This window comes from Tricharina praecox (genome assembly GCF_024521635.1).
Source record: "Tricharina praecox strain CBS 144465 chromosome Unknown BZA05scaffold_9, whole genome shotgun sequence".
Lineage (NCBI taxonomy): Eukaryota > Fungi > Ascomycota > Pezizomycetes > Pezizales > Pyronemataceae > Tricharina > Tricharina praecox.
Window position 1 is genome coordinate 793,116 of NW_026250411.1, and position 27,189 is coordinate 820,304.

Here is a 27,189-nt window from a genome sequence, read left to right on the forward strand (position 1 = left end):
AGATTTCTTTTATATCAAGCCTCGCTAGCTCAATCGGTAGAGCGTAAGACTCTTAATCTTAAGGCTGCGGGTTCGACCCCCGCGTGGGGCTTATGTCTTTTTGTTGCAATCCAAATTCGGCCGGGTAACCAAATGCTCCTGGGAACCCGGAGTTTTTCATTGCCCCACTCTCGACATCCCAAACTTCTTCTACTTCTGACCTGCCGACCACCACCCACCGAACACCTCCACGCCGCAAACAAACCTCCCCACATCATCAATCTCGATCCAGCAGTCAAGAATATTTCCTTCGGCCGCAACATTGACATCCGCGATTCCGTCAATTACCGTGAAGTAATGATCCAGTACTACACGAGCTGTCCCAACAGCGGTATCATGACATCACTCAACCTTTTCGTAACCAAGATTGACCAAGTCCTCGGGGTTCTTGAGAAGCATGCCCTGATGCTCCAACGGGTGTGAGTCGACACTCCAGGGCAGACTGAGGCTCGCATCTGGCAATCATCACCGACGCGCTGGCGTCGACGTTTCCCACGGCCAATTGCATACATCGTCGATACGCCGCGCTCAGTCTAACTAGCAACTTTATGGCGAATATGCCCTGCGCCCGCTCAGTCCTGTATACAATGAAGCTTTCAATGGTATCGGTCTTTAATAGGACGGATACGCACGATTCTGTGGGCGCGAAGGAGTGGATGCTGGATTTCGGGGCGTTGAATGCGGTGCTGATGGCTGGTGAGGAGCGGGCGGTGGATATATGCGATCATTGCTCAACTCTATGCCGGTCATGCTCGATGAGTTTTACTACGGTTGCCTTGAGCTTGTTAGTGTCAGTGCCCTGACTGGTGCTGGTATCGATGGCTTCTTGAAGACGGTAGAAGAGTATGCGAAGGAGTATAAGGCGGAAATGGGGAATTCGAGGGCGAAGGGGCGAGAATAAGTGGAAGGGGCGAGAATAAGTTGAAGGGCAGCAGAAGAAACTGGACAGACTCACGAAGGACCTCGTGGTTGGAAAGGAGAAGGAGGAGCCCGACGTCATGAGCGATATCGAAAGTAGCGACGAGGAAGAGGGCCCGGTGAAGAGGAGGGACTGGATGTAAATCTATTTCCGAGGTAAAAAGCGTTTAGGAGTACTTAGAATTTTACCCAACTGTTTCACGAGATGATGATACCAATCAGGCGAACAGCTCTGTAAGAATGAGCCGAGTACAATGAGTCCGACCTGGGTAGATGATTGTGATACCTGAGTGATACCTCGTGAATGGCGGTAAGCTCCGTTGTTGGCTGCATCGTCGCCAAGAGACCTCAGGAGCTCCACACATTCGACGTTCCTCGACGATCAACGCCCGAGAGTTGGATGCCCAAGCTGAAGCAATAACGCGTCAAGCCATAGCAATGAAAGACAACTTCTCCCACAGCATCCAACAGGTCTGTTCCCCTCGAATGCCTCTTCTTCCTAGCTAAACCCCTCCCCCGCAGTTCCTCCACGCGCCCTCCGACTCGGACTACCTCGACCAGCTCGTCACCGTCATCCACGAAGCATGCTCCATCGGACGGGAACATGCGCTCGCCGAGCAGCTCCAGCACTTCTCCGAGAGCCGCGAACACGATATTGAACGCCTCTGCAATACCAACCACCAAGAATTCGTGTCATCGGTTAACCAGCTACTCAACGTACGCAAGGGCACTGTCGACCTCACCGACGAAATTCTCAAGCTCAACGAGTCCATCCAGACCAGCACGCAGAAAGTTGTCGAGCACAAGAAGGCATTGGTGGATTCACGGGACGTTCGGCAGAACATCGACGAGGCCACGCAGGCGTTGCGATTGTGTCTCGAGGTGCTGGGTCTTGCCAACCGCGTCGAGGAACTGCTGAAGAACAAGAAGCATTATGCTGCGCTGAGGACGCTCGACGAACTACAGAATGTGCACCTTAAGGAGGTCGTGCAGTTTGATGTGGCGGAGATGATTCAGAATTCCGTGCCGGCGATGCAGGGCATGGTCAAAGAGGCCGTGATGACGGATCTCAATAGCTGGCTCTACCGTATTCGTGAGAGCTCGCAGCTACTCGGCCAGGTCGCGTTCGATCAGACGGAACTACGGCGCCAGAGGCAGAAGGAGCGCGTCAACAAGAATCCGTATCTGAGGCTGTTCAAGCTCAACTCGGCAATCGAGCTGGTGCTAGATGAGCGTGAAGAGTTCGATGTGCTGGACAACGAGGATGTCAGGATTGATTTCGACCCGCTCTTTGAGTGTTTGCATATTCATGAGGCGCTCGGTGAACGCGATGAATTCCGATTGACCTACACCAATACCAGACGCCAACAGAAGGAGCTATTGATGGCCGTGAGCCTAACGCTTTCGGATGCGGATATTACGGGACTCAATCATTTGTTGGAGAGCATAGCCGGATTTGCGATTCTGGAGAAGGCGACGATGAAGAAGACGACGAATTTCAGGGGGAGTCAGGATGTGGATGAGCTCTGGGATAGTATGTGTAAGAAGGCAATTAGCATCATCAGTCCTGCGCTGAACGGTATCACGGCTGCGGGTGCATTGTTGAGGGTGAAGAATGTGTTGGCTCTTTTCATACAAACTATGGATGTTGGTTTATTCTTTCCGATCTGCTGTCTGCTGTGGACTGAACTGACTGCGACAGAGCTGGGGTTATGCGGTTGATAATTTTGATAACTTCCTACTGATCCTCTTCAACGGGTACTCCAAGCTACTCAAGAAGGAGTTCTATCAGAATTTCAAGGATATCATGGCGAATGAGGATTTCGGGCCGATGCAGATTCAAACACCAGAGGAGTACGAAAACGTGCTCAAAGCTAGTTGGTTCAAGGACCCTATCCCGAACCGAGAGTGAGTATATCTGAGGGTGTTATTGGCATCTTCTGCTAACCATTACCCTAGATATCCTACTGTTCTACCATTCTCGCAGATGTACCCGTTGTGCTGCATGGACATCCGGGACTTCTTGAATCGGTACTACTTCTTTTCGGACGAGTATTTCCAGCATCAGAATGCCATCGATGAGGAACTCAAAGCCTCACTCGACGACATTCTCTGCAACCATGTCTGTGCAGCACTTGTGGAGCGTCTGAATTCTAACAATCTCGGTCAGCTTGTCCAGATCCTGATCAACCTGGAACAATTCGAATACGCCAGTCGGGAGCTCGAAGGGCTCCTCGTCGAAGTACGACAGTCAGACCAGGGCGGCTCAGTCTCTATCAAAGCCACAGAACGTTTTCGAAGCGAGAAGAAAACCGCCGAGAAACGGATTTTCGAGCTCGTCAATAGCAAGATCGACGATTTGGTAGAAACGGCAGATTACAATTGGATGGGCGCGAAGCCGAGAACTCGGCCCAGCGAGTATCTGCAGCAGATGACCCTGTTTTTGAATAATATCATGGGTTCGGCACTCCTTGCCCTGCCGGAGGATATCAAGGGTCTCATATACTTCGATGCTTTAAGTCACATCGCGACTTCTATCCTCGTCCGTTCCTCCCTTCCATCCGCTCTTCTCGGAAACCCTCCTAACCTACGTACACAGGCTCTCCCTATGTCGGAATCCGTCAAAACAATCAACAAAGTCGCCGTACAAGATCTCGACACGGACGTAACCTTCCTGCAAAGGTTCGTCGAAGGCCTTGGGGACCCCACGCTTCCCCAAATCTTCGAGGAGCTCGGACAAACAGTTGACCTCCTACAAAACGACAACCCGGACGAGTTCTACGACATCGGCATGCGCATGCGGCGTTACGCCAATGTCGATCCACTCACTGGGCCGGTGTTACTGGAGAAATTGATGGCTGGCGAGGCTGAGAGGGAGAGGGCTGCTGCTACACCGGTGAGGACTGGGTTGGCGGCGAGGTTTCGGTAATGGCATGGGGAAATAATGTGAGACGTGGGGAGTTCTGGAGTCTGTTTGGGGCACTTGCTTACCTTTACCTACTATTATACATACTTGTGTCTCGTCGTTTGGCGAGTGAGCTCGATATATGGGTGGTGTAATGCAGTATAAATACTATGGCTCGGTTGGTCGCCCCCCGATTATTTGGGGTATTGAGATGGTCCGTCTAGCTGCGGGATTGTCGGAAGCCCGTTCGTATGTACTGCACAACCCAACGGGACCTGGGATGAGTATACCTAGGGGTGCGGGAGCTGGAAACTTATGTGACGACTTGGTTTGGCTACACATGTGAAAGTTACTCGAGTGAGACTATATGTATGAATACTATGATCGACAATATCCGGAAGGCTTGATATCATGACCAGTGTGGAGCGGACGGGGGGTATTGAGACCGAACGTGTGTATACAGGTCACCCAGTGTTCGCCTCAATCTTATGTATTTCGACGGAAAACAACGCACCACGAATGTGCCAATCATCGTCCGACCCGTGGCAGGTGGTAGTACGCATGCAACATCTGGTGAAACCTCATACCCCTCACGGCAGCGAAAACAAGTGTATGTACGGAACTGTCGCCTGTGATTTTCGCTCCCGCGCCCTCACAACAGCAACACAGATACGCACTATCCTACAGTCAATCACCTTCCTATAGCTCATCATCATCCTACGGTCCACCGCCACCATCTCCCCCGCCTTTCGGTCGATCACGCCGTCGGTGAACCTTGCCACCACCAATGTCTTTCGGCATCAGCATCGGCGACTTCATTGCTTTCGGCAATCTTGCGATGGGGGCATATGCTCGCCTCCAGGAGACCGGAGGGTCTGCGGCCGATTACCAGAGCCTGAAGCTCATGCGGCGGTCCTTCGGGGAGACCCTTGTCAGCGTGGAAACCGATTTGCAGAGCACGAACTCCTGCTCCCTACCGAAACCGCTCGTCAATGCAGCCAGGAAACATCTCAGCGAGTGCTCTCAACTTCTACGGAATTTTGACGAAATAACCAAAAAGTACGATGCTAGTCTTTCACAAGGAGGATCCGGGAAGAAGGTGAAAGACTACATTCGAAAGCTGGGTTGGGGCGGTATGAAAGACGCCACAAGGGAGCCATTTCGCCGCCTCCAAGAGCACATCACGGCGATAGATATGCTGTTGACCGTCAACAATGCGTGAGTTATGACTATCCACTAACAATGCATGAATTGATTGGTTTCCTCTACGCTTACAGGCACCGGATTGAGGAACTTTACGTCATCTCGCGAAGGAAGCAACTGGCAGAAGTTCCGCGAAGCCTTGATTGGAGCGACAACAAACCCATCAAGCTTATAGATGCGTTCGATAGACAGATTACAGTGCCGTATGAGTGGTGCGAAACATGGGAGGTACAAGCCGATTCGAGCAGACGCAGTCAGGCATGAACCTTACAGTACACAAGGCCTTTCACGACGTACTACAGAGTAGCTTTCATGGCCGGCGAGAGAGGAAGTGGGTCGAAAGCATGGCATTTGAAATCTTCGACGAAGACAATAAAGCCGCAATGATTGCCCCAAAAAGCTGGGAAGACGTTATATCACCAGGCAAGACCCTTTCCATGTCCATGCGACTGAAAAGGCAGGAAGAGCCGTCGCGAGGAACAGAGCAGGAATGTCCTAGTTGTCGAACTCTGTACAAAGGCTATGAAAACAGCAAGGCCCTTGAACGGGTTCGATGGTAACTTCACCTCAAATGATCCTGAGATTCTATCAGACTTAACGATCGCGTGTATCACGAAAGCCTCAAATGCAAGACGTGGTTTCAAGTGTCTTCGGCACCTCGAATCATGGAACTTTCAGACGATGACAGCGTTCAAGCTTTAGTTGACACTGCTATTGACGAGGCAAACGCGATGCGGATCTGCCGTTGGCACATTGTGGTCGAGCAGACTGAGCAGTGAGTTCTCTAAGAGTGTGGTTGGTGATGATGGCGGCTAAGTGATGCCCGCCTGGCTTGATTCGATAGGCTGTGAGTCCTTCCTATCCGGAGAAGGTGATGATGATGGTGGCTGATGCCTGCCTGGCGTAATTCGATAGCCTGTGAGTCCTTCCTATCCGGAGAAGGTGATGATGATGGTGGCTGATGCCTGCCTGGCGTAATTCGATAGGGAGTGAGTCCTTCCTATCCGGAGAAGGTGATGATGATGGTGGCTGATGCCTGCCTGGCGTAATTCGATAGCCTGTGAGTCCTTCCTATCCGGAGAAGGTGATGATGATGGTGGCTGATGCCTGCCTGGCGTAATTCGATAGGCAGTGAGTCCTTCCTATCCGGAGATGGTGATGATGATGGTGGCTGATGACTGCCTGGCGTGATTCGTTAGATGGTAAGTCTTTCTTACCCGGAGATGGTGATGATGATGGTGGCTGATGCCTGCCTGGCGTAATTCGATAGGGAGTGAGTCCTTCCTATCCGGAGATGGTGATGATGATGGTGGCTGATGCCTGCCTGGCGTAATTCGATAGGAAGTGAGTCCTTCCTATCCGGAGAAGGTGATGATGATGGTGGCTGATGCCTGCCTGGCGTAATTCGATAGGGAGTGAGTCCTTCCTATCCGGAGAAGGTGATGATGATGGTGGCTGATGCCTGCCTGGCGTAATTCGATAGCCTGTGAGTCCTTCCTATCCGGAGATGGTGATGATGATGGTGGCTGATGCCTGCCTGGCGTAATTCGGTAGCCTGTGAGTCCTTCCTATCCGGAGAAGGTGATGATGATGGTGGCTGATGCCTGCCTGGCGTAATTCGATAGCCTGTGAGTCCTTCCTATCCGGAGAAGGTGATGATGATGGTGGCTGATGCCTGCCTGGCGTAATTCGATAGGGAGTGAGTCCTTCCTATCCGGAGATGGTGATGATGATGGTGGCTGATGCCTGCCTGGCGTAATTCGATAGGCTGTGAGTCCTTCCTATCCGGAGATGGTGATGATGATGGTGGCTGATGCCTGCCTGGCGTGATTCGTTAGACGGTAAGTCTTTCTTACCCGGAGATGGTGATGATGATGGTGGCTGATGACTGCCTGGCGTGATTCGTTAGATGGTAAGTCTTTCTTACCCGGAGATGGTGATGATGATGGTGGCTGATGCCTGCCTGGCGTAATTCGATAGGGAGTGAGTCCTTCCTATCCGGAGAAGGTGATGATGATGGTGGCTGATGCCTGCCTGGCGTAATTCGATAGGGAGTGAGTCCTTCCTATCCGGAGAAGGTGATGATGATGGTGGCTGATGCCTGCCTGGCGTAATTCGATAGCCTGTGAGTCCTTCCTATCCGGAGAAGGTGATGATGATGGTGGCTGATGCCTGCCTGGCGTAATTCGATAGGGAGTGAGTCCTTCCTATCCGGAGATGGTGATGATGATGGTGGCTGATGCCTGCCTGGCGTAATTCGATAGGCTGTGAGTCCTTCCTATCCGGAGATGGTGATGATGATGGTGGCTGATGCCTGCCTGGCGTAATTCGATAGGAAGTGAGTCCTTCCTATCCGGAGAAGGTGATGATGATGGTGGCTGATGCCTGCCTGGCGTAATTCGATAGGGAGTGAGTCCTTCCTATCCGGAGATGGTGATGATGATGGTGGCTGATGCCTGCCTGGCGTAATTCGATAGGCTGTGAGTCCTTCCTATCCGGAGAAGGTGATGATGATGGTGGCTGATGCCTGCCTGGCGTAATTCGATAGGGAGTGAGTCCTTCCTATCCGGAGAAGGTGATGATGATGGTGGCTGATGCCTGCCTGGCGTAATTCGATAGGCAGTGAGTCCTTCCTATCCGGAGATGGTGATGATGATGGTGGCTGATGCCTGCCTGGCGTAATTCGATAGGGAGTGAGTCCTTCCTATCCGGAGATGGTGATGATGATGGTGGCTGATGCCTGCCTGGCGTAATTCGATAGGCTGTGAGTCCTTCCTATCCGGAGAAGGTGATGATGATGGTGGCTGATGCCTGCCTGGCGTAATTCGATAGGGAGTGAGTCCTTCCTATCCGGAGATGGTGATGATGATGGTGGCTGATGCCTGCCTGGCGTAATTCGATAGGCAGTGAGTCCTTCCTATCCGGAGATGGTGATGATGATGGTGGCTGATGCCTGCCTGGCGTGATTCGTTAGACGGTAAGTCTTTCTTACCCGGAGAAGGTGATGGTGATGGTGGCTGATGCCTGCCTGGCGTAATTCGATAGGGAGTGAGTCCTTCCTATCCGGAGATGGTGATGATGATGGTGGCTGATGCCTGCCTGGCGTAATTCGATAGGCAGTGAGTCCTTCCTATCCGGAGATGGTGATGATGATGGTGGCTGATGCCTGCCTGGCGTGATTCGTTAGACGGTAAGTCTTTCTTACCCGGAGATGGTGATGATGATGGTGGCTGATGACTGCCTGGCGTGATTCGTTAGATGGTAAGTCTTTCTTACCCGGAGATGGTGATGATGATGGTGGCTGATGCCTGCCTGGCGTAATTCGATAGGCAGTGAGTCCTTCCTATCCGGAGATGGTGATGATGATGGTGGCTGATGCCTGCCTGGCGTAATTCGATAGGCAGTGAGTCCTTCCTATCCGGAGATGGTGATGATGATGGTGGCTGATGCCTGCCTGGCGTAATTCGATAGGGAGTGAGTCCTTCCTATCCGGAGATGGTGATGATGATGGTGGCTGATGCCTGCCTGGCGTGATTCGTTAGACGGTAAGTCCTTCCTATCCGGAGATGGTGATGATGATGGTGGCTGATGCCTGCCTGGCGTGATTCGTTAGACGGTAAGTCTTTCTTACCCGGAGAAGGTGATGGTGATGGTGGCTGATGCCTGCCTGGCGTGATTCGTTAGACGGTAAGTCTTTCTTACCCGGACATGGTGATGGTGATGGTGGCTGATGCCTGCCTGGCGTAATTCGATAGGCAGTGAGTCCTTCCTATCCGGAGATGGTGATGATGATGGTGGCTGATGCCTGCCTGGCGTGATTCGTTAGACGGTAAGTCTTTCTTACCCGGAGAAGGTGATGGTGATGGTGGCTGATGCCTGCCTGGCGTGATTCGTTAGACGGTAAGTCTTTCTTACCCGGACATGGTGATGGTGATGGTGGCTGATGCCTGCCTGGCGTGATTCGTTAGATGGTAAGTCTTTCCTATCCGGAGAAGGTGATGATGATGCTAGCTATGCCGACTAAGTGACATTAGCCTGGCTCCAGACGACATGGAACGAGCCGCCTCGAGTGGTGGCGACTAAGCAAGTACCTAGGGCTGGAATTGATTGCACGTAAGTGCTACCCCCCGAACGGCCTTCACATATGGTGCTTGTGGTTCAAAAGGTCTTATTTTTCATGCTGGTCTAATTATAGGCCAGGTATCAGCCGGCAGGAGAGAAGAGAACAGAGGAAGGGGGGGTGTGGAATGTGTTCGTGGCTCCGGTCTTGGATATGTGTTCCGGTGTTGGCGTAAAAGTTTGTAATGAAACCAAATTGTGGATTGTGTATGGGAATCGACTGGAGATTGTGTTCGAGCGCATGGAATGCAAATGGAGTGGGCGTTAATCCGCTCCACTCACATCGAGTTCAACTCGAAAAGTCCGAACTCAAAGTGAATCGTTGCGACGTCGTCCGTGTCCGAACCTACTGCTCGTCTGCCGACAACCTTCGTCGTCCGAATCCATGGGACGCTGATGCAGACTTCAGAGCTCAACGGTAGATATGTAGGTAGGGTTTGACTCTTGCTCGCATCAGAATCCGGTACATACAGAAGAAAGAAAGGATGGTCAAATTCCACCCGAGAACTCGACAAGGCAGCCACGGCCGACGGCGCACTAGTTCATCAACCCTCGATCACCGTGAGACGAGCCTGGCGCGCGCAGCGAGAGTAGCGTGCGAATTGGCCGCAGACACCCTAGGATACCTATTGGTTAGGCAAGCGGCCCCGACGTTAGTCACTCGTACATTCCTGTATGGGCGGGAGTAGGTTTAAACGCATGTACACTCACTCGGAAAGTGATGTCCATTGTTTCCGAGTCCTTTCCGAGTCCTTTTCCTTTTCCTACTTTTTGTTTTTGTCTTTTGGGGTGTTCTCAACTTCTGATGTGTAGGCAGCCTCTTTCGCCATGGTCCATGGAGGACTCCTTTCCCTTCACGCCCTATATATGGCTCTGGCTCTGCGAGATACTACCTACCTATTATATACCTGACGTGGCTGAGCCATGGTTTTAAAGATGCAGAGGTACTGTATAGTGAAGGGGGGGTAGAAAAGCGTATTTTTATCCCCCTTTCACTATACAGTAGGTAGGTAGTCGACCCACAATACCGGTACTAATTATACCCTTAGTTGTGTAGCACTTAGAAGTTGGAAAGCTGTAGGAATTGCAAAATGCGAGTGAGCACTCATGGATAATGATTCGTCCATCTCATGATTCTCCTCCGGAAGTTGGAAACCCTCATACACAGCAATACTACCTACTCCCTCATGGATTAGTCCATCTCATCGGAAACTAGGTGGTACAATTCTCCTCCCTCTCCCTCTTCCCCATCGCTCGAGGGACTCATGCGTGCTCGGAAGTTAGAAACCGGTAAAGAACCAAAGGACGAAAGACGAACCGCCAACTCCTAATGCCGAGAAGCAGCATGCGAGTAATACATAACGAAGTCGAGAGAGCTTTAGACGATTTCAAATCCGGTTTGGCAAAACTCCAAACAATTACCCGTGAACGGAAGCCCGAACGGAAGTCTGGCTTCAATAATTCAAGATAGCGGCCGGGCAGCGGGTCGGTACTCTATACAAGCCGCACGCGCAGTGCAATCCGCGTAGATAATACATATTGCCTCCAGAATAATTATACCAGGACGGTGATAAATCATGAGAAAGTCTGGGCCCTGAGAACTGGCTTGTCCGAGAGGTATGTAAATTGATGTAAATAGTTATCGACTGGGCTGAGAGCGGGCTGTGGGCTGCGGATCCCAGTGTAAGACCTAGGTACTGTCTAGACGGGGTGAATAGGGAAGATATGCACTGAGGGTCTGCTTGAAGATTGACCGTGCTGCCAGTGAGGCATACATAGGTGAGGGAGACCTCGAACGGGGTTGAACTTTGATTTCGCCCAGCTATGTAACTAGCAGCAGCAGACGTACCTACCTAATGTATAAAGCCACCTCCCAATACCTATTACCTAGTGGTAGATAAGCAATGTTTTCGGCGCACAGACTCTGATAGACTGATATGTGCTGGAGACGACATTTACGGGCCGAGCCTACTATCGATTGTCCAAAGGAGACGGACCACGATAACCTCATCGAGATTCGGAGCCCGGGGACGGTCACCTTTGACCGAGTGTGCAGCGGAGCAGCGGAGCACCGGAGGGTGGTAGCTCAGATGGGTAGATGCCGATAATGCAGAACTGACTACTGAGGGCTCGTAAATGCGCTGTAACTAACTACTGTTGTGGTGGTAGTGAAGTGAAGACGTGAAGTATATAGCAATCGATTAGGTATGCGACCGAGGGCGGTTTACTATATTGGCTGGCTTCCTTATCCTGCGGGTTCTTACTCTAGCTCGACTCTCGAGTAAATCATCTGTATGTACTCCACAGACGCGACTCCACAGACTCCACAGTAGTTACATACTCCACAGTACTGCACAGTACTCCACATAGTAGACTAGACTAGGTAGAGTAAGTACCGGGTTACCTCACGAACACGTTGTAAGACAAAACAGCCCCCCCAGGCCCCCCAGGCCCCCGGACAACAACCTTCCTACTTACCGACGCCGTTGTATCATGTACATAATGTATGTACATATCTAGATCTTCTTCGGCTGGATCGATATATGTATCTACTTACACTAGATCTATAGGTATCGCATTAATAGTTGTCGGCGATCGATATGTACGACAAGACGATACCTACATCCCTGGCCACCAGTAGATTTCTTTGGTTCATCAGATCGCATTCGTGTTCTCTCAAGGCTCAGTGCGGATGCAGGAACCATATGGCTGTTTGTGATAGCTCGTGACTACCTACCCAATGTATTCTCATCACCCCGTAGCACGGGGTACATACTTCCTACCTACATACCAAAAAGAACAGGATATAATATCATACATGTACCTATGTACTTATGTAGGGCGGGTTATGTACGGGTAAGGCTTTGCAAATCTCGGGAGCTTGCTTACTTTGTACTTACATAAGGATGAAAGGTCAGCCGCGGGCCTTTATCCTTACCAAGCCAAGCACGAGGGGCACTGGGGCAGTTGCCTTCCCGATCCCTGACGTAACTATGTAACTGGACTCTGAGGAGTCTTTGGATACCGTAGGTACTGCACTTCAAAGTTCACGTGATCGTCTCGAGGTGGGTATGTACATACAGCGGGTAGTTATGCCTCGGTATGTCCTTACACTACATACGGGTATGAAATGATCGGGCCCCTTGCTGGGCCAAGCAAATGCACCGTGATGTATATACAAACATAGAAGATATCATATGTACAATACAATACAATACATGCAACTGATCAAGTGGGAGCTGAAAATCCTCGCCCGCCCTATATATACGGCTACATGCAGTGGATAGTTAGATCATAAGCCCAGGATCAGCGGCGCGGCACGGGTACTCCCCCGCTGAGTCGCCGAGTCGCTGACCGCCTACAGCATAACATCAGCAAAACATCCTTCCGGTCGATCGATTGAAACTTATTCGTATGTAGAGTATTGTAGTATTGTACATAGCCAGGGCGAGCAGTGGAGTCACGAGTGAGGCATGTACATGCGGAGCAGTGGAGGGTCGTCTAGACTCCAGACTCTAGACTCCAGATTCCAGAGTCTAGACAAGACAAGGAAGGAAAGAAAGCCCCCCCCTCCCCCGCGCGCTCCACACACGCACATACTTAGGATAGGCCCTTATCATGTGGTATATAGAAACCTAGTAGGTACGCGTAAGTCCTGCAGCTTCCCTTCCGTGAGGCTGGGCCGCTGGGGGAGTGGATTGGCATTGCCATTGGCATTGCCATTCATTGCTCTGCCTTATCGACTGCACCGACTTCCAACCTAGCGCGGAGATCGGGTCTGGTCGGTTATATAGGCTGCAGATGCCCAGCCGTGCCCAGAGATATTCAGCGGGGTTTTCCCGGGTTGGAGCGGTGTTTTGTGCGAGGAGCTGGCTTGGACGGTACTTGTACATAGATACGCGGGCGATTGTTTTGTTGCGAGTGACGACGACGACGACGATGACGGTGGTGGGGGCTGGCTCGTCCGCCGGCTACGGCTCCGGCTTGTCCAGCAGAGTTGTAACTATCCTGGTCCTGGAGGGTTGCTGCCAGAGCAATATCTAGATAAACGAAGGCATGCTTTTCGCCGTTTCCGCGCAAGCAGCAAGCGACGAGTGCGTAAGTGCATTGTCGCTATATATCGCTTGTCTTTTTTTAGCGGGGAGATCCCTCCGATAATCGATGTGCATGGCGAATGCTGGCTGGCCAGTGGCCACAGTTAACCGCCAGCCACAGGGGGGAAACATTCATACCATAAATGGAAACTAACATAGTTACCGATACTTGTGCACGCAGAACGGCAGTCGGCTGTTGTGGGGCCTCATAGCTTCTTTAGTTCTGGCTTGAGCGTTTCAGGACGATTGAGGCATTGTGTTCACGCGTCGTTTCTCTCGGCGTCCGCCTAAGCTCCCAGTGGAGAAATATGTATTGCCGCTGGTGAACGCAATCGGTCTCCAGGGTTTCCCGGCAGGCGGGTGGATTGTGCATGTAGAGTCCTGACCCACTCGAGGCTCGGCGCTCGACGCTCCACAGCAGAGTAGATACCAGTAGTACCGGCAGCGGTGATCGCGGTCTCGCTCCGAAGCTATGTATGCATCGGACCGTGTCCTTGGCGGGCGCCGGGGGTGACAGAGGTGGCGAAGAACGAGAACGAGGTAAGATACGGTAGGTACGGTAGGTATGTCTTGTAGGCACGAGGTTGTACTCGAGGGCAGGAGCATTCATCGCGACGCATCAATCCACCGCTCCGTTCGACCGAGCATCCATTGCACTGCTCTGCATCCATCCATCGATCGTTGCGTTTATTCGAGCATCCAGCCGTGCTGGCGATAATGTAGAGTCGGAACGGAGGATCGTGGAGGATCGAAGGAGGTTGGTTTAACGTTGAGCACATCGGCTTGGCGGCAAAGCACTCGTCGTCACAGGATGCGTTGACCGCGTTGAGTTTCACGGGAACGGCCGAGCTAGCGACAGAACAGACAACCCTTTCCGGCGAAGTCCGGCGAAGCGATGCAGGTCGCTGCATAGATACCGCGACTAGTACTGGAAGCTCTAACGGAAGCAAGCACGCACATAAGCCCTGGAAGCTGTGGAGCTTGGAGGAGGGGCGGGCGACCGTGCGGAGTGAGTGAGTGAGGGAGTGCAGCGTGATGGTGAGTAAACTCAGTAGAGTCCTCCACCGGTAGATGGCGGACATTCTGTACCCTTTGCTCGAATAAGTTCTCGACTGACCATGAAAGGGGGCGGTCGGCTGCGGTGGCCCAGTCAACGATGGAGACCCGCACATGTTCGTTAGGAGTCAGAGAATGATACCGTACCGGTAGTTCCCGGTAGGGAGTTTTCCCGTCCTCGCTTCACGAATCACAACCGACGGGTCTATGCACGGATGGAACCAGTGAATCAGCTTCCCTTCCGTGGCGGCCGCAACGTGCGACCTTGGTTATGGACGGTACAATACCTATGCACAAGCCAAACTTTCGTCCACTGGGTATACACAGATCTCAACGAAAAGCAATGATTGGCCTCCCGGTTGGGGGAAAAGGAGGGCGTAGGGGGTGGGGGGTCACCATGAAACAGTAGCGGCTGACCGCTGAAGGCAAAGGTCGTGGATCTTGGAGTTCGCTCGCTGGAACTCGCAGGCAGTTGGTTGCCATAGGCAGGCAAGGGATGCGCTGCCAGGTATGGTAGTTGATCCAGTGCTGCGCCGCTGCCGATGTCTCTCTCTCTGCCCTTCCGCGTGGCCCTTCGTGACTGTGATGAGTAGGTATTTGTGATTGCTTGTCCGGACGGCCAGGAAGGTGCAATTTCCAACTGATCCCAGATTCCCAGGAGTCTGTCGTCCGGTGGGCGAACCGAGATGATTTCTCAGCGAGAAAACTTTTTCGTTGCAGGAGGAGGAGGAAGAGTGAGTCGGCAATGAAACATAGCATAAGATGCAATTTCGCCCGGGTCCATGGTAAGCCCTTGCAAGAACCCTGGATCTCATTGGGTATTCGTCACACAAACCGAAAACACCTCTCTGAAGCTCAAATCTCACCGTGTGCAGTCAAGAATCAAGATAGCCGCCTACAGGCCGCGGTAGATGCAAATGTTCTTTTTCTTTGCTTTTCCCTTCCTTCCAATAAACCTTGCACGATGCGGCCCGCGAGATATATCCTGCCCATACTCATCATAAGCAGAGAATGCCGTATTTCGAAGAAGCAAAAGAAAAAAGGAAAGAAAGGAAGGAAGAAAAAAGGAACAAACTTGTCTCCTCCCCTGCCTTTCTGTCTCCTCCCCCCCCCCCAGCTACATAGCTGTTAGCTATTGGCCACGATGCGCCCCTTTGAGAGGGTACGCACAGACGTTGGCCATGGATCTTACCGAGAGGGAAAAAAGTTCCTGTGAGAAAGCAATTATGCGGGCAAGCTGGTGGGAGGAAGACGAGCGAGCCAGCTCGAGCAGATAGGCACCTACGGTGGTGCAGGTGGTACATATAACGGGGAGGCCGCCCTCTAGAGCTGCGCAGCTCTTTTGGAGACGATCATCATCATCACCACGGTCTTTCGGCTGCCTGCCCGGCCTTGTTCCCGAACTGCATTGTTGCACACCCACATCGACGACACGCACGTCGACATCATCGTCGTACCTCCCCCCCTCCATTACCTAGTACATACCCGTTTCCCTCGGATCGTTCCGAGCTTCTTGGCTTTGGATTCAGCTCGAAAACACCCGCACCAATAGCATTAGTGGTGTCGTCAGTGTGTCCCATCTATCATACATCCAGGCCAGCTATTTGGTCCAGCAAACATCTCCAACTCGCTCTCGGTTCAATCCTATAAACAAACCGCCACCGCTCCCTATTTCGTGTCAGGTACATACATGCATTCTGGATCTTCACGGGTTCCATCGTCTGCGAGATTAAAGAGTACCTTACCTGAAGCCTTTCCCGTTGGCTTCGATAGTTTCCGCGCAGTTGCTGATTGTCGATGCGTCTGTCCAGCATGAAGCGAAGTTTCACCCAAACACTCGTGAACGCCACTTTGGCGGTGGTCACAGCTCCCCGCAAAGTCTACAATGCGGCCTGCGCAGATGTACAGAAGACAAAGAGGACCCTGAAGACAGCCATCGCATTGACTTCGGCCATTGCCCTCACCCTTCCCCCAGTACTGTCCGACTTTCACGGGCAGAACCCATTCTTACTAGGCACAATCGTACGTAGCCCCTCTTCCCAGCACCATTTCCGACTCTTTTTTCTTTTTTGGTAAAGATGGAAATATGAAATTTGCCTACGGCCTGATGGCCCCTGTAGTGCGTCCCCGTGAGCTTACTCTCTCCTTAGGCCATTTACCTCTTTCCCGTAAAGACAGTCGGCGGTCAACTCTTTGGGACTTTCATTGGTTTGTCCGGTATCATGCTCGGACTCGCATACGCCAATCTTTGCCTATTTCTCGCCAGCTTCATCCAGAACGAAGATGACTTTCACATCCATGCTCCGCGACGAGCCTTCCTGTGGTGTGCATTGACTGTCGGAGCCTTTGGATGTGGATACATCCGTTCCAAGATCAGCAGGAGCTACCTGGCAATCAACTTCTTCATGCTCGTGAACATGTTCGCCTTGATCCGAGGGATCAACCACTTCGGCACCCAGTTCCATGTGTTCTTCTTCGTCATGTTCTTCGGTGCGTGCGTCAGTCTTCTCGTCAGCGTTGTGTTCTGGCCCGAGGACCGAGGTGGAACTCTGAAGAGGGAAGCGATCAAGGGAATCGGCGAGGTCAAGGCCGTGGTTGCTTCTGTGCGGTTGACTATGACCTCCGGAGGCTCCGAGGAGGTCGCCATTGCCGGTATCAAGTCCGCTGAAGCCGCTTTGGCGACCAGTTTGCACGAAGCCAACTATGAAATTAGCTTTGCCAGAGTCGATTCGAGCTATCTGATGCCACTCGAACGGTGCATGTGCCGTCTGATCTCGGCCGTTCGCGTTCTCAATGCGTCGGTCCGGAGGAGGCGTCGGGTCCACCCAGGAGATCCCCTGAACCATTACACCAAGGACACCAACAGCACCAACACTCGACAAACCATGGATGCGGTCCTTGCCAATGCTCTGGAACTTCTGGACGCCACGATCGGCCGGATGGAAGATGTCTACAATGGCACCCCATCACCGCTCCTGGACCATGCTGGCTTCGTACGGGAAGTCGACGAGCTCTGCAAGTGTCTCAGCGACGATGTAACGGCTAGATCTGTGGTAGACCACCGAGACCTCGAGAATGCTGCCTTCACGGACCAGATCAATACCACGGTTCTCGATATCCTGGACATCTGCAAGGACATGGCTCGCGCCGTCACCATCATCGAGCCCATCCAGAGTCGTATCCGATTCGTGCTTCCCCGTAAGCTCCGCCGAAACGAGTTTGAGAACAGCGAGCCGCGTGGCGTGGCGTTTGCAGATAAAGGACGGTCCGATGCAATTTCGAGATTCGACGCCATGTCCAGGGGACGTTCCATGATGGCTTCCGACGAGGCATACCTTCTCTTCTTGGACTCGACCACGGTACTCCATCGGGCGGGTATCTGGATCTCGGAGAAACTCCTTGCCATGCATCACTCGAGGCACGCCAAGTACGCTTTCAAATTCACCGTTGTCATGAGCATTCTGGCTCTTCCCGCTTACATTGACAACTGGTATATCTGGTACGACTCGATGCGTGCCCAGCTGGCAATGATTTCGGCCATGGTGGCGATGGAAACAACTAGGGGAATGACATTCCGAACGGCGGGTATGAAACTGTTGGGGGCGGCGAGTGGTGGCATCACTGCCTTTGTGGTGGTGGAGGCATCCCAAGGTCATCTTGCGGTGTCGATTACACTGACGAGTCTCGTCGGAATTTTGATCGGATGGCTTGTACTCCACCCAGTGTTCAGTAAGTCGGGGACCGTCTTCGCCCTGGCGTACAATTTGATCCTGGGTGTCGCCACCATCTTTCCCGAGCAAGGTCCCGTACATTACGCCCTTGGACGGCGCCTCGCAACCCTCCCCGTTGGCTTGCTGGTCGCAACGTTTGTCCACCTGACGCTGTTTCCGTACCACGCCCGCGAGGAAATGGTGAAGAGTCTCGGTTCGTCGCTCGACTGGCTCCACCATCTCCTCTTCGCCATCGAGGCTTCGGAGGAACACCCCAGCCTACAGCAGAAATTCGATGCGATGGTGCAGAAGGCCAGCAACCGTGTCGGCTTCGCAAAAGGCCTGCTCCCCGCAACCCACTACGAGATATCACTGGGAGGACACTGGCCCTACAAACGCTTCGAATGCATCGTCGAGAAGATAATTGACCTGATGGACATCATCGTCGGCGAAGTACCGGCCGATCCAGTCCTAGCCATCCACCTCCTGCGCTCGACCGCCTGCGAGCGAGTGCGGACCAAACTCCTGGGCTCACTCTGCAACGACCTCCTCGTGACCTCGCACACGCTTTCCGCGCGGCTATTCATGCCTCGGCACGAGAGCATGTCGACACTAGTGATGCAAGAGTACATCGACTCGCTGCTGCACCAAGCGCGGCGCGAGAACGGTGGCGCGGGGAAGAACTACGTCGACATCGGCCGCCTCGCCGACCTCGTCAGCGAAATGAGCTTCCTCCGCGAAGAGGTCGATCAGCTCACCGCCGAAACCCAGTGTCCCAAGAACGGCCTCCTCCCGCACCTCAGCTTTCATATACGGAAGAGCAGGCCTGGCACCCCCTCGACGTCGAGGAGTAGAAGTAGAGCGGCGAGTCCGGCTACCCCTAGGATTCGAAGCAGAGTCACGAGTCCCTCGGCACCTAGAGGAAGAAGTAGACCTCCAAGCCCTATCGAGTTTGCGCTCAGTAGGAGTAGAGCCCCCAGTTTGATTGGCACGGATGAGGAGGATATTGAAGAGACGAAGATCGTGGGTGATGAGAATGTTTGACTCTAGTTCTATTTTTTTCTCCCTTTTTTTTATTTTCTTTCCTAGTATCTCTTTCTTTCTTTGTTCTCTTGGATTCGATAACGGCCTATTCATTATCTTGCTTTTGGTTTTGGTTTGGGATTTATCATTTATGACCTGGGAAGGGACGGGGATGGGGACGGGGTTGGCGTATTATATACCATTGATTTCGGGATGATTTTCTTTTTCTTTCTATTGTTCTTTCTTGCTATATCTTGTTCTTGGTTTTTCGATTCGTTCGGGAGTACGGTATCGGTATTGGATAGATGGATCATGGCTGGGAGCAATGGGCATTAAGAGGGTAGCGGGTGTGGCGGGTTTCTTTGTTTCCTTGTTTTTCTGGTACTGGTAGTTTGGTAATGGGCATTAGGTACGCATTTATGGTCATGATCGCAGTTATATTATCTTGAGGGTGATCGCACTTGACATCTGTTGCGATTTATGTCCTCTAATTGGATACCCAACGACCGACTTGATTTTTGTATGGTGTAGCACTCCGGGAGTGAGGCCTTATCTATGCCCTGCATGACAGAAAAATATGAAAGCGCCTCGCTAGCTCAATCGGTAGAGCGTAAGACTCTTAATCTTAAGGCTGCGGGTTCGACCCCCGCGTGGGGCTTTCTTCTTTTGACTTTTGGTTGTTGTCCTGGTGCTGGTGCTGATGGTTGATGGGTGAAGGGTGAAGTGAAGGGTTTGCAGTGGGCGGGGGGCCGTGCGCCGTGTGCCGGTGGGCTGGTGTGCGGGCTTTCCGTCTATGGACTCCCTGTATGGTATCCCGCCCCACCACGGTATACCGTTAGCAAACGTCCGTCTCTGACTTTCGGACTCTTGGACTCTTGGATCTCCAACCGCGTTTCGCGCCAGACCAGGCTGGTCAGCGAGCTATGGAACTGCCGTAGGTAGCAACCAACCAAGCAAGGGACCGCCCGTAGCGCTGCAACTCTCCGTTCCATCGACTGGCTCGTCAGTGCCGATTACGGGCGGCTACGTGAATGCGAACGCCCTCCCTTTGGCACTCCCTTCGGCACTCCCTTCTGCGGTCCCTTTGGCGGTCCGGGGCGAAGTCCGCAGACGGTCGGACAGACGGTCAGTCGGTATCATCTCTTCCCGCGCACCGCGAGAGCATTTCCGCCGCGCACTGTGGGCTGTGAGCTCGCTGTGAGGCTCCCGGGTATCCTCTAGATACCTCTACACCTCCCCCACCCCGCCCGTAAACCCACCCAAGCCGAGTGATCCCCAGCGCACCGGCTTGCTGGTCGATGGCTTGATGGTACCGTAGCTTCCACATCCACATCTACATCTACATCGCCGTCTCCGGGCCGGCCGATCAGCGCGCCACATATATACGCATACGCATAAAGCTTGCCCTTGTACCCCGCCCCCCACTGACGCAGGGCTAGGGAAGTATCATACATAGAAGGTTGCGGGAACGTGTGGGGGCTGGGTTTGCGCTGGTGGTACCTGCATAAATCCCTCGTTGCACCGTACCGTGGGTACTGCAGTGCGCAATCACATCACAACGCATCACAACACACCGCATCACGTCGCCTCCCATCGCATCCCTCCCAAATCAATCTCTAGTCTTCCTTCCTTTATGTATAGTATAAGATGAACCACCCAGTGGCCTATGTATTGTGAGAGTTACATAGAACATAGAGTAGGTAGAAAGAAAGAAAGAAAAGAAGAAAGGGAAAAAAAAACGAACGAGAGACACTAAGTAACTATAAAAAAACAGCACGGGCATATCTATGGCACAATATCCCCCAGGGTAGTAGAGTAGAGTACGTCTGATCTGATCTATCTATCCACGGACGGACGGGGAACTGAACTGAACTGAACTACATGACCGCTTCCACGAAAGAAGGCGAGATAGATACACGGAAGAGGAAGAGACAAGACAGAGAAATATACGGCTACGGCTACGGCAATCCAGACCTTGACATCACATTTCGCCTCCCCTGCCGCGACCAATGACTCCGATGGGGCCCGGGGCGTACTCGAACGCGGAGCTGTGGCGGTTCGTGATCGGCTCGAAGGCGGACATTGAGCTTGTGTGGCCGAGTTCGGAGAGGTTGGTGATGACGCTGCCGTCGGAGAAGATGCTCATGGAGCGTTCACGGGACGAGTGGAGGTTCGGGGTGGAGTGGGCGTCGTGCGGGATCATGCCGAAGGGAAGCATTATGTTGGCGGATCCGTGGGCAGAGCTAGGCAGCGGCATCTCGGCAGCGATCTGCTGGAGTGCCGCGTTCTGCGCGTAGTAATCCCCCCAGTTCTCGTGAGACCGCACCGCATACTCGTTGATGCGCGCTTCGAGACGCTGGATGGCTCCCAGGTACTCCGACTCGACCGCCTGGCGGTGCATTTCAGCAGCTTCGCGCTCGGCCTGTCTCCTCTCCTTGGTGTCGGACCCCTCCGAATTCTCCGAGTCCAGTTTCCCAAGGTCCACGCGGAGCTTGGTGAGACGGGCCATCATCTTCTCCTTCTTGGCAGCAAGAGATGCGACCTCCGACTCGACGGCGGACGCCTGACGATCGGCGTTCGCTTTGTCCTCCGCGGCTTTGGCTTGAGCGGTTGAAAGACGGCGTTTCTCTGCCTGCCACTGTTTCTTCTTTGCTTCCCACTCGGGCTTCATCTTATCCGGAAGATTCTGCAGATCTTTCATCTGTATCGACATTTGCTCCGCCTCTTCCTCGGCACGCTTGATCGATTCCCTCAGAGCTAGGTTGCGACGGAATGCCCGTTCCTCGCCGCGGTCATTGCCAATCAATCCCCGATGTTTCTCGATCTCTTTTCGAATCTCACTGAGCGCCGTCTTGTGAGCCTTTCTGATCGATTTGAGGTTGCCTTTGGTTTCAGCGAGGCTCGAGTTGGCTTGTGCGAGCGAATGCAGTAGCGTCGTGACTGGAGAGAGCGGCCTCGATGGCTGTTGCTGATGCTTGGCGGTTGGAGCGGCGGAAGCTTGATTCGTTAGCCTAGGAATCCTCCAAGAACTACCGTCACCAATCTTACCTTGTGCAGGTAGTGTACATGCACTCGTGCCGTAGAACACCACCCCACCACCCGTCTTCACGAACTCGAAATCGTATTCCGTCGATCCCGTCAGACCGGTCACTTCCACGGTCCACTCATCCTCCCCACTCGCGGCAGCAGTGACAACATCTCCATTGACCTCGCCAATACTATTAGCCCGGCGTGCCAGAGGAAATATCTCTGTTTGGGGCCAAACTATCCCATTGACGCGAACGAAAAACGGCAGGCTTGAATCCCTTCCAACCGAATCAATCCCTCCATTCACCACACACCCCAACTTATCATCCCCTTTTAATCCGCCCGCCAACCCCACCACGAACCCGACCTCAGTGGACCCAATCTTCGTTATCCACACACTACCCTCCTCGCCCCCGGCCGGAGGTTCATTAGAAGCAGTCCCCGCACCTCCAACGCTAGTATTCGAAGCCTCGGAAGACAACTGGGTTCGCTCCACTTCCTTCGCGATATGTATTACTGCACTAGCCATTGTAGCCCACAGTGGTTGATTACTTCGAATGCTCTGAACTTGAATTTTCTTTTTCCGTTTGCCGCCGTTCACGGAATTGGACCGTTCCAGCATCGGCGTCGACGGGGCACCAGCGGCCGCCTCCGGATCCTTGTCTTTTTGTTTGGTTGAGCCATCCTTTGCATTTCCCGGTAGGGAGCCTGATGACGTGTCAACGGTTTCGGGCCTTCGTATCAGCCAGCGCCTGGTAGCCTTCATCGCTGCTTGCGCCACGATATGGATAGCGAAGAAGGTGCGGATCCAGCCGGCATTGTCGACACGGCCCGTCAGCAGATGGGAAACCCTTCCCCCTCCCCCTTGGCGGGCCGGTTGTATGCTGTCCCAAGCATCCGACAAGCGGAAGCGGCCTTGAACAACCTTGACTCCGCTCATGACTCCCGCACACACCGCCACGTTCCGTAGACTGTCGCCGGTAGAATTACCAGCACCCAGAGTGATTGCGATGATGGCTTGCGCGAAGTCGACGAGAAAGTTCCACGCAACCGGCCAGAGGAAGAGCGAAACCGAAGCCAAGATACAATCTGCAAACATGATTGTAAGTAGCGACGGCGATCCGTTGGAGCCCTGAAGTAACAGATTCGTGAAGGAGGGCATCGAAACAGTGGTGGACAGGCTGAAAAGTGTTGTTGACGGTGGTACGAAAGTTTGCACGAAAAAAAGGAAATGAACGACGGTCAATATCGTTGGGGGTATTTGTAGAAAGATGATGAGAAGCGTGATTGTATCCAGAAGCGGGAACGAAGACAGAACAGTGGCTACAGAAGTATCTGACGACCGTCCGCCTGACGGGGTGAGGTCAATCTTCTGATGGTCGCTAGTAGAGCCATTCATCCCCTCCCCAAAGCTGCTGTCACCATCCTCCCCTAAGCAGTCGTAGAACCGCTGCCCTTTCCACCCGTTTGTAATGTCCATGTTCGCCGTTCCATTTGAAGTCGAGTGGAACTGAGCCGCCGCCGCCGACACCTCCTGAATCGCGGGCTGACTCGTGGACGTTGCTGTTGCCGCGAGCGAGGACGCGTTGCTCGAAGCCCGTGAGCGGAACGGGCGTTTCGAAGTGACAAGGCCGTTGTGGGTGTTGGGGCTGTTCGAATGCAGGCCCTGACGCTTTGACGAAGAGCCTGTGGATCCTCGCGGCATCGGAAGCCGGTGTTTGCGTAGTGATCAAACCCCGTCCGAACGTGCCCGTCCGAGACGTGGGCTAGAAGAGAAGGGCGGGAGAATCCAGCGGGATTGGCGAGGCGTGTCGCGGGGCAAAACGGTTGCCGAGTCGGAGAGCGATCGACGTGGTTGCGAGGGAGGTGAGGGAACGCGAGCGGCTGTGTCCAGGTGGCGGGACAGTCAGCGCGGCCAATTTAAGAGGTGGTTACCTCCAGTTGCGGCAGAGTGACTTGAGTAGTGTATCGTGTGCTCGTACGTGTGTTGTGGTTGATATTTGAGACCGGGAGTACTTTCAGGGTGTTGGGAAGGGAAGGGAGATGGAGGGTGGGCTGCAGTTGTGAGTGGGACAAAAGTCAGTCAGCAAGCGTTGGTTTTTCGGTCAGCGGAGCGATCTGCAGACAAGCAGGCCGGGCACCACTACCACTGTACTCTACTCTAGTAGGTGCTAGGCCTGCAAGCAGCCTAGGGTGCTCTACTCATCCAACATGCGAATCTCTACATATCTACGTACACGGCCGGCGGCTGAGGAGAAGAATTGCGACTGAACGCCTGTTGGTAAGAGAGGTAGGTGCATTGCAAATCTCTCTACACGACCGGCGGCTGAGGAGAAGAATTGCGACTGCACGACGGTTGGTAAGAGAGGTAGGTAAGTACATAACATTGGAGAACTCCGCATGGAGAGAATGGACGGACAATCAGTATGCTGACTTTGCCGCCAGGACAGTCCTCTACCTATCGTTGGTTACGGCTACATGCGCTCTGGATCGTCCCGGCATACATGAAGAAGAAGCACGGTCTTCCGCTCTGTTTACCCAGATCGCAACCCTAGGAACGAGAGCAGAATGCGGTGTACTACATCATCATCACCCTGCCTGGCGGCCTGGCCAGAAGGCTGGCTATGTACCTACTTGTTCACCGGCTGACTGCAGCCTGACTGGCAGGCTAGCATTCTTCCTGTCCCTTCGTCTTCATCGTGGGACTGCCAAGTGCAACCTCTTCTTTTCTCCGCGCAAGAACAATGGGCCTGGGCTCGGTCAACGCAAATCTCGTCGCCTCTTTATTCTCACCAGGGTTGTTCTTATGGAGAAAAGACACATCTTTATTCTCACCGGGATTGTTCTTGTGGAGAAAAGACATGGCATGGATGGATGAATGCGCACACATCATCACAAGGTACACCACGGTGTCGTCCTGCTGTCAGCCAGCCAGTTGCGGTTATCGATTAAAGTCCAAGGCCAATCGACCAAGCAATTCCGCTGCATCCAACGTGAAGAGACAGTTTGGTTTCCCCGCATCCCACCAGCTCAGACTCCACTCCAATCTGCTCCCCGGCCGATCACCTCCGAAAGGGATCATATCTCCGAGGTTAAGAAGACAACTCCTCTCCTTCTGCCCGCGGTTCGACACCTATCCACCTATCCGACGATGGAGCAACGGAGCCGGATAGTCCAAAAACGACGGCAAATGGGTAGGTACATCAAGGCTGACAGGTTCTTGAAGCCTTGTGCAATACAGCACATCCCACGAATTACTGGGCACCCGCATGCGATCCACCTCGAATTTTGTGCAGCCGCGCGGCGCGGGACGTGGGGCGCGTTCAACCCCGCTGTCTACATGCATGTCCGTTCACCTCACCTATCTCTCAACCCCGCTTTCATACGGGCAGGCAGCAGGCGAGACAAAAGAGAAAAAAAGGCGAGCTCCATATGCACCTCCAAAGCTTGTCTTGTCAGTCGATACTTACTTTGCCCTGGCCGTCCGTGTTCGCTTGCCCCGCCCGCCACCGTGCGGGCAGCAGAACTGCCACTTCGTCATATTAATATCCGGTCGATCAGTGTTACTAATGGACAAAACCCGGAGACGAAATGTAGAACGTTTATGCACACAGGACAAGACATGTCAACAGTGGTGCCACGTCACTCCGGTTCACGACATAATTTATGTAATGAGGGAGAAACTTCTTCATCTTTATCTCGTTCTCGCATATGACCGAAAACATAAACATAAAATAAATTTCACGACCTCGCTAACTACGAACGTTTTTCGGGTCAGGATCTAGAGTAGGGTCACGCTGAACACACGCTCTACATATCTCCCCGCGCTGGGATGTCAATCAATGACGCCAAAGGAAAAGTCGCATGAGTTTTAGAGTACATCATACCTGCTTATTCCCGGCAGGCCGATAATCAATCTCAAGCAGACTGCCAGATCGAGAACCGAGAACCGACGGTAGTGCCGACGGACTAGGATCTGGGCGGACGTGACGGTGGGTTGATGAAATATAGGTTGATCGTAGGAAGAACAGAGTGACGGCGTGTGAAGTAGGTCTGCGGGCCCACCGTAGTGTAAATACAGGAGATACATGGACAGAGTTCTATACCAGTTATTGGTAGAGTGAACCTGCCACGCTGTCTCCCGATGGTGTGTTGTGCTCCGGATGTCGCAAGCCGTGCCACTGTTCTATGCATCGTCAACCACCACAGGTGCAAAATCGTGAGAGCGACAGCGGTGGATCGGACCAATGGGCAATCAGAGGAATTGCGCTTTCTGACCCCGCACAGAGCAGAGAGTATGACAGGTGAGAAAATGCCCCTCTTCAGCAGACATCATGATCACTTATCAGCGATATGCAGATGGCTTTCTAAAGAATCATGACAATCGGTCTCCAAAGTCTAGAGCCCAATATCGCGCCATCTGCGGGATCGATAGCAGAGTACATCCTCCGGGGTTTCTTGTCAACGAACATATAGAGTAGTCGTGCGCTCGATGTAGGCATACCCCTTCATACGCGGATGCGGGAGGAGTTGAAACTTGACACCCCGCACTGCATCGCGTGGACTCCCCCGGATGGGATTATCCGGACTGTAGGAGGCACATACTTATGAACACTCACGGGGAGGTGTGCCTAAGGGGAAGAAGTGGCATGTCTTCCATCTCGCGATCAAGACCCGTGTTACCAGTCTATTCTCTTGGCTATTGCTTCGAGTATCCAGTGAATAAAAGAGCGAGGGTGCCCAGTTCGGAGTTTCTCCTCCCAAGTTTCGTATCCGAGTGATTCATAGTGACTTGTAGTTCACCCGGCTCAAATAACACAGATTCTGATGAAACGTGAGTTCGGTAGCCGGCTCCACCCAATCCGACTGTATGACCTCGCGTATGGTTGCGCATAACCTCCGTCGAAATTCCTATTTCCGATCAGTTTGTGTGTAAGCAACACCGCCCAGCATTCGTCACGATAGATAGGGCTGACACCGGCACTAGGCCTAGGTACCTAAGTGTCCTTACTTACATAATCACCCCGTCGCTTCAATCGTTCCAGCAGAAGAAACTCACTTTCGCGGGTTGCGCGTCGATGAGGCGGAGCGTGCT

General features: G+C 53.0%; 6 protein-coding genes and 2 non-coding genes across 8 annotated transcripts; 7 read left to right on the top strand and 1 right to left on the bottom strand.

Moving 5' to 3' along the window:
- Nucleotides 1-18: 18 nt before the first annotated feature.
- Nucleotides 19-91, top strand: BZA05DRAFT_t135. The gene has a single exon. It is a non-coding gene; the product is annotated as a tRNA-Lys (tRNA).
- Nucleotides 92-193: 102 nt separating this feature from the next.
- Nucleotides 194-1,100, top strand: BZA05DRAFT_473272 (uncharacterized protein). The gene is made up of 2 exons (XM_051488060.1): nucleotides 194-882; nucleotides 989-1,100. The coding sequence occupies exon 1, from the start codon at nucleotides 588-590 to the stop codon at nucleotides 840-842; it is 255 nt and encodes an 84-aa protein (XP_051340469.1). The 5' UTR covers nucleotides 194-587; the 3' UTR covers nucleotides 843-882; nucleotides 989-1,100.
- A 217-nt stretch (nucleotides 1,101-1,317) lies between these two features.
- On the top strand, nucleotides 1,318-4,307 carry BZA05DRAFT_395106 (exocyst complex subunit Sec15-like-domain-containing protein). The gene is made up of 5 exons (XM_051483403.1): nucleotides 1,318-1,428; nucleotides 1,480-2,604; nucleotides 2,660-2,865; nucleotides 2,917-3,499; nucleotides 3,557-4,307. Exons 1-5 carry the CDS (start codon nucleotides 1,396-1,398, stop codon nucleotides 3,884-3,886), a joined length of 2,277 nt encoding a protein of 758 aa, XP_051340470.1. The 5' UTR covers nucleotides 1,318-1,395; the 3' UTR covers nucleotides 3,887-4,307.
- A 165-nt stretch (nucleotides 4,308-4,472) lies between these two features.
- Nucleotides 4,473-5,841, top strand: BZA05DRAFT_395109 (uncharacterized protein). The gene is made up of 3 exons (XM_051483404.1): nucleotides 4,473-5,080; nucleotides 5,140-5,293; nucleotides 5,347-5,841. Exons 1-3 carry the CDS (start codon nucleotides 4,650-4,652, stop codon nucleotides 5,623-5,625), a joined length of 864 nt encoding a protein of 287 aa, XP_051340471.1. The 5' UTR covers nucleotides 4,473-4,649; the 3' UTR covers nucleotides 5,626-5,841.
- Nucleotides 5,842-17,202: 11,361 nt separating this feature from the next.
- On the top strand, nucleotides 17,203-19,424 carry BZA05DRAFT_395131 (uncharacterized protein). Its single transcript, XM_051483405.1, has one exon. The coding sequence runs from the start codon at nucleotides 17,220-17,222 to the stop codon at nucleotides 19,086-19,088; it is 1,869 nt and encodes a 622-aa protein (XP_051340472.1). The 5' UTR covers nucleotides 17,203-17,219; the 3' UTR covers nucleotides 19,089-19,424.
- Nucleotides 19,425-19,652: 228 nt separating this feature from the next.
- BZA05DRAFT_t136 lies at nucleotides 19,653-19,725 on the top strand. Its single transcript has one exon. It is a non-coding gene; the product is annotated as a tRNA-Lys (tRNA).
- Nucleotides 19,726-21,048: 1,323 nt separating this feature from the next.
- Nucleotides 21,049-22,623, bottom strand: BZA05DRAFT_336361 (uncharacterized protein; the record flags this gene model as incomplete). The annotated part of the gene is made up of 2 exons (XM_051480805.1): nucleotides 21,049-22,064; nucleotides 22,107-22,623. 2 exons carry the CDS (start codon nucleotides 22,621-22,623, stop codon nucleotides 21,049-21,051), a joined length of 1,533 nt encoding a protein of 510 aa, XP_051340473.1.
- A 1,882-nt stretch (nucleotides 22,624-24,505) lies between these two features.
- Nucleotides 24,506-25,842, top strand: BZA05DRAFT_274782 (uncharacterized protein). Its single transcript, XM_051480258.1, has one exon. It carries the CDS (start codon nucleotides 24,973-24,975, stop codon nucleotides 25,807-25,809), a length of 837 nt encoding a protein of 278 aa, XP_051340474.1. The 5' UTR covers nucleotides 24,506-24,972; the 3' UTR covers nucleotides 25,810-25,842.
- The last annotated feature ends 1,347 nt before the right edge of the window (nucleotides 25,843-27,189 follow it).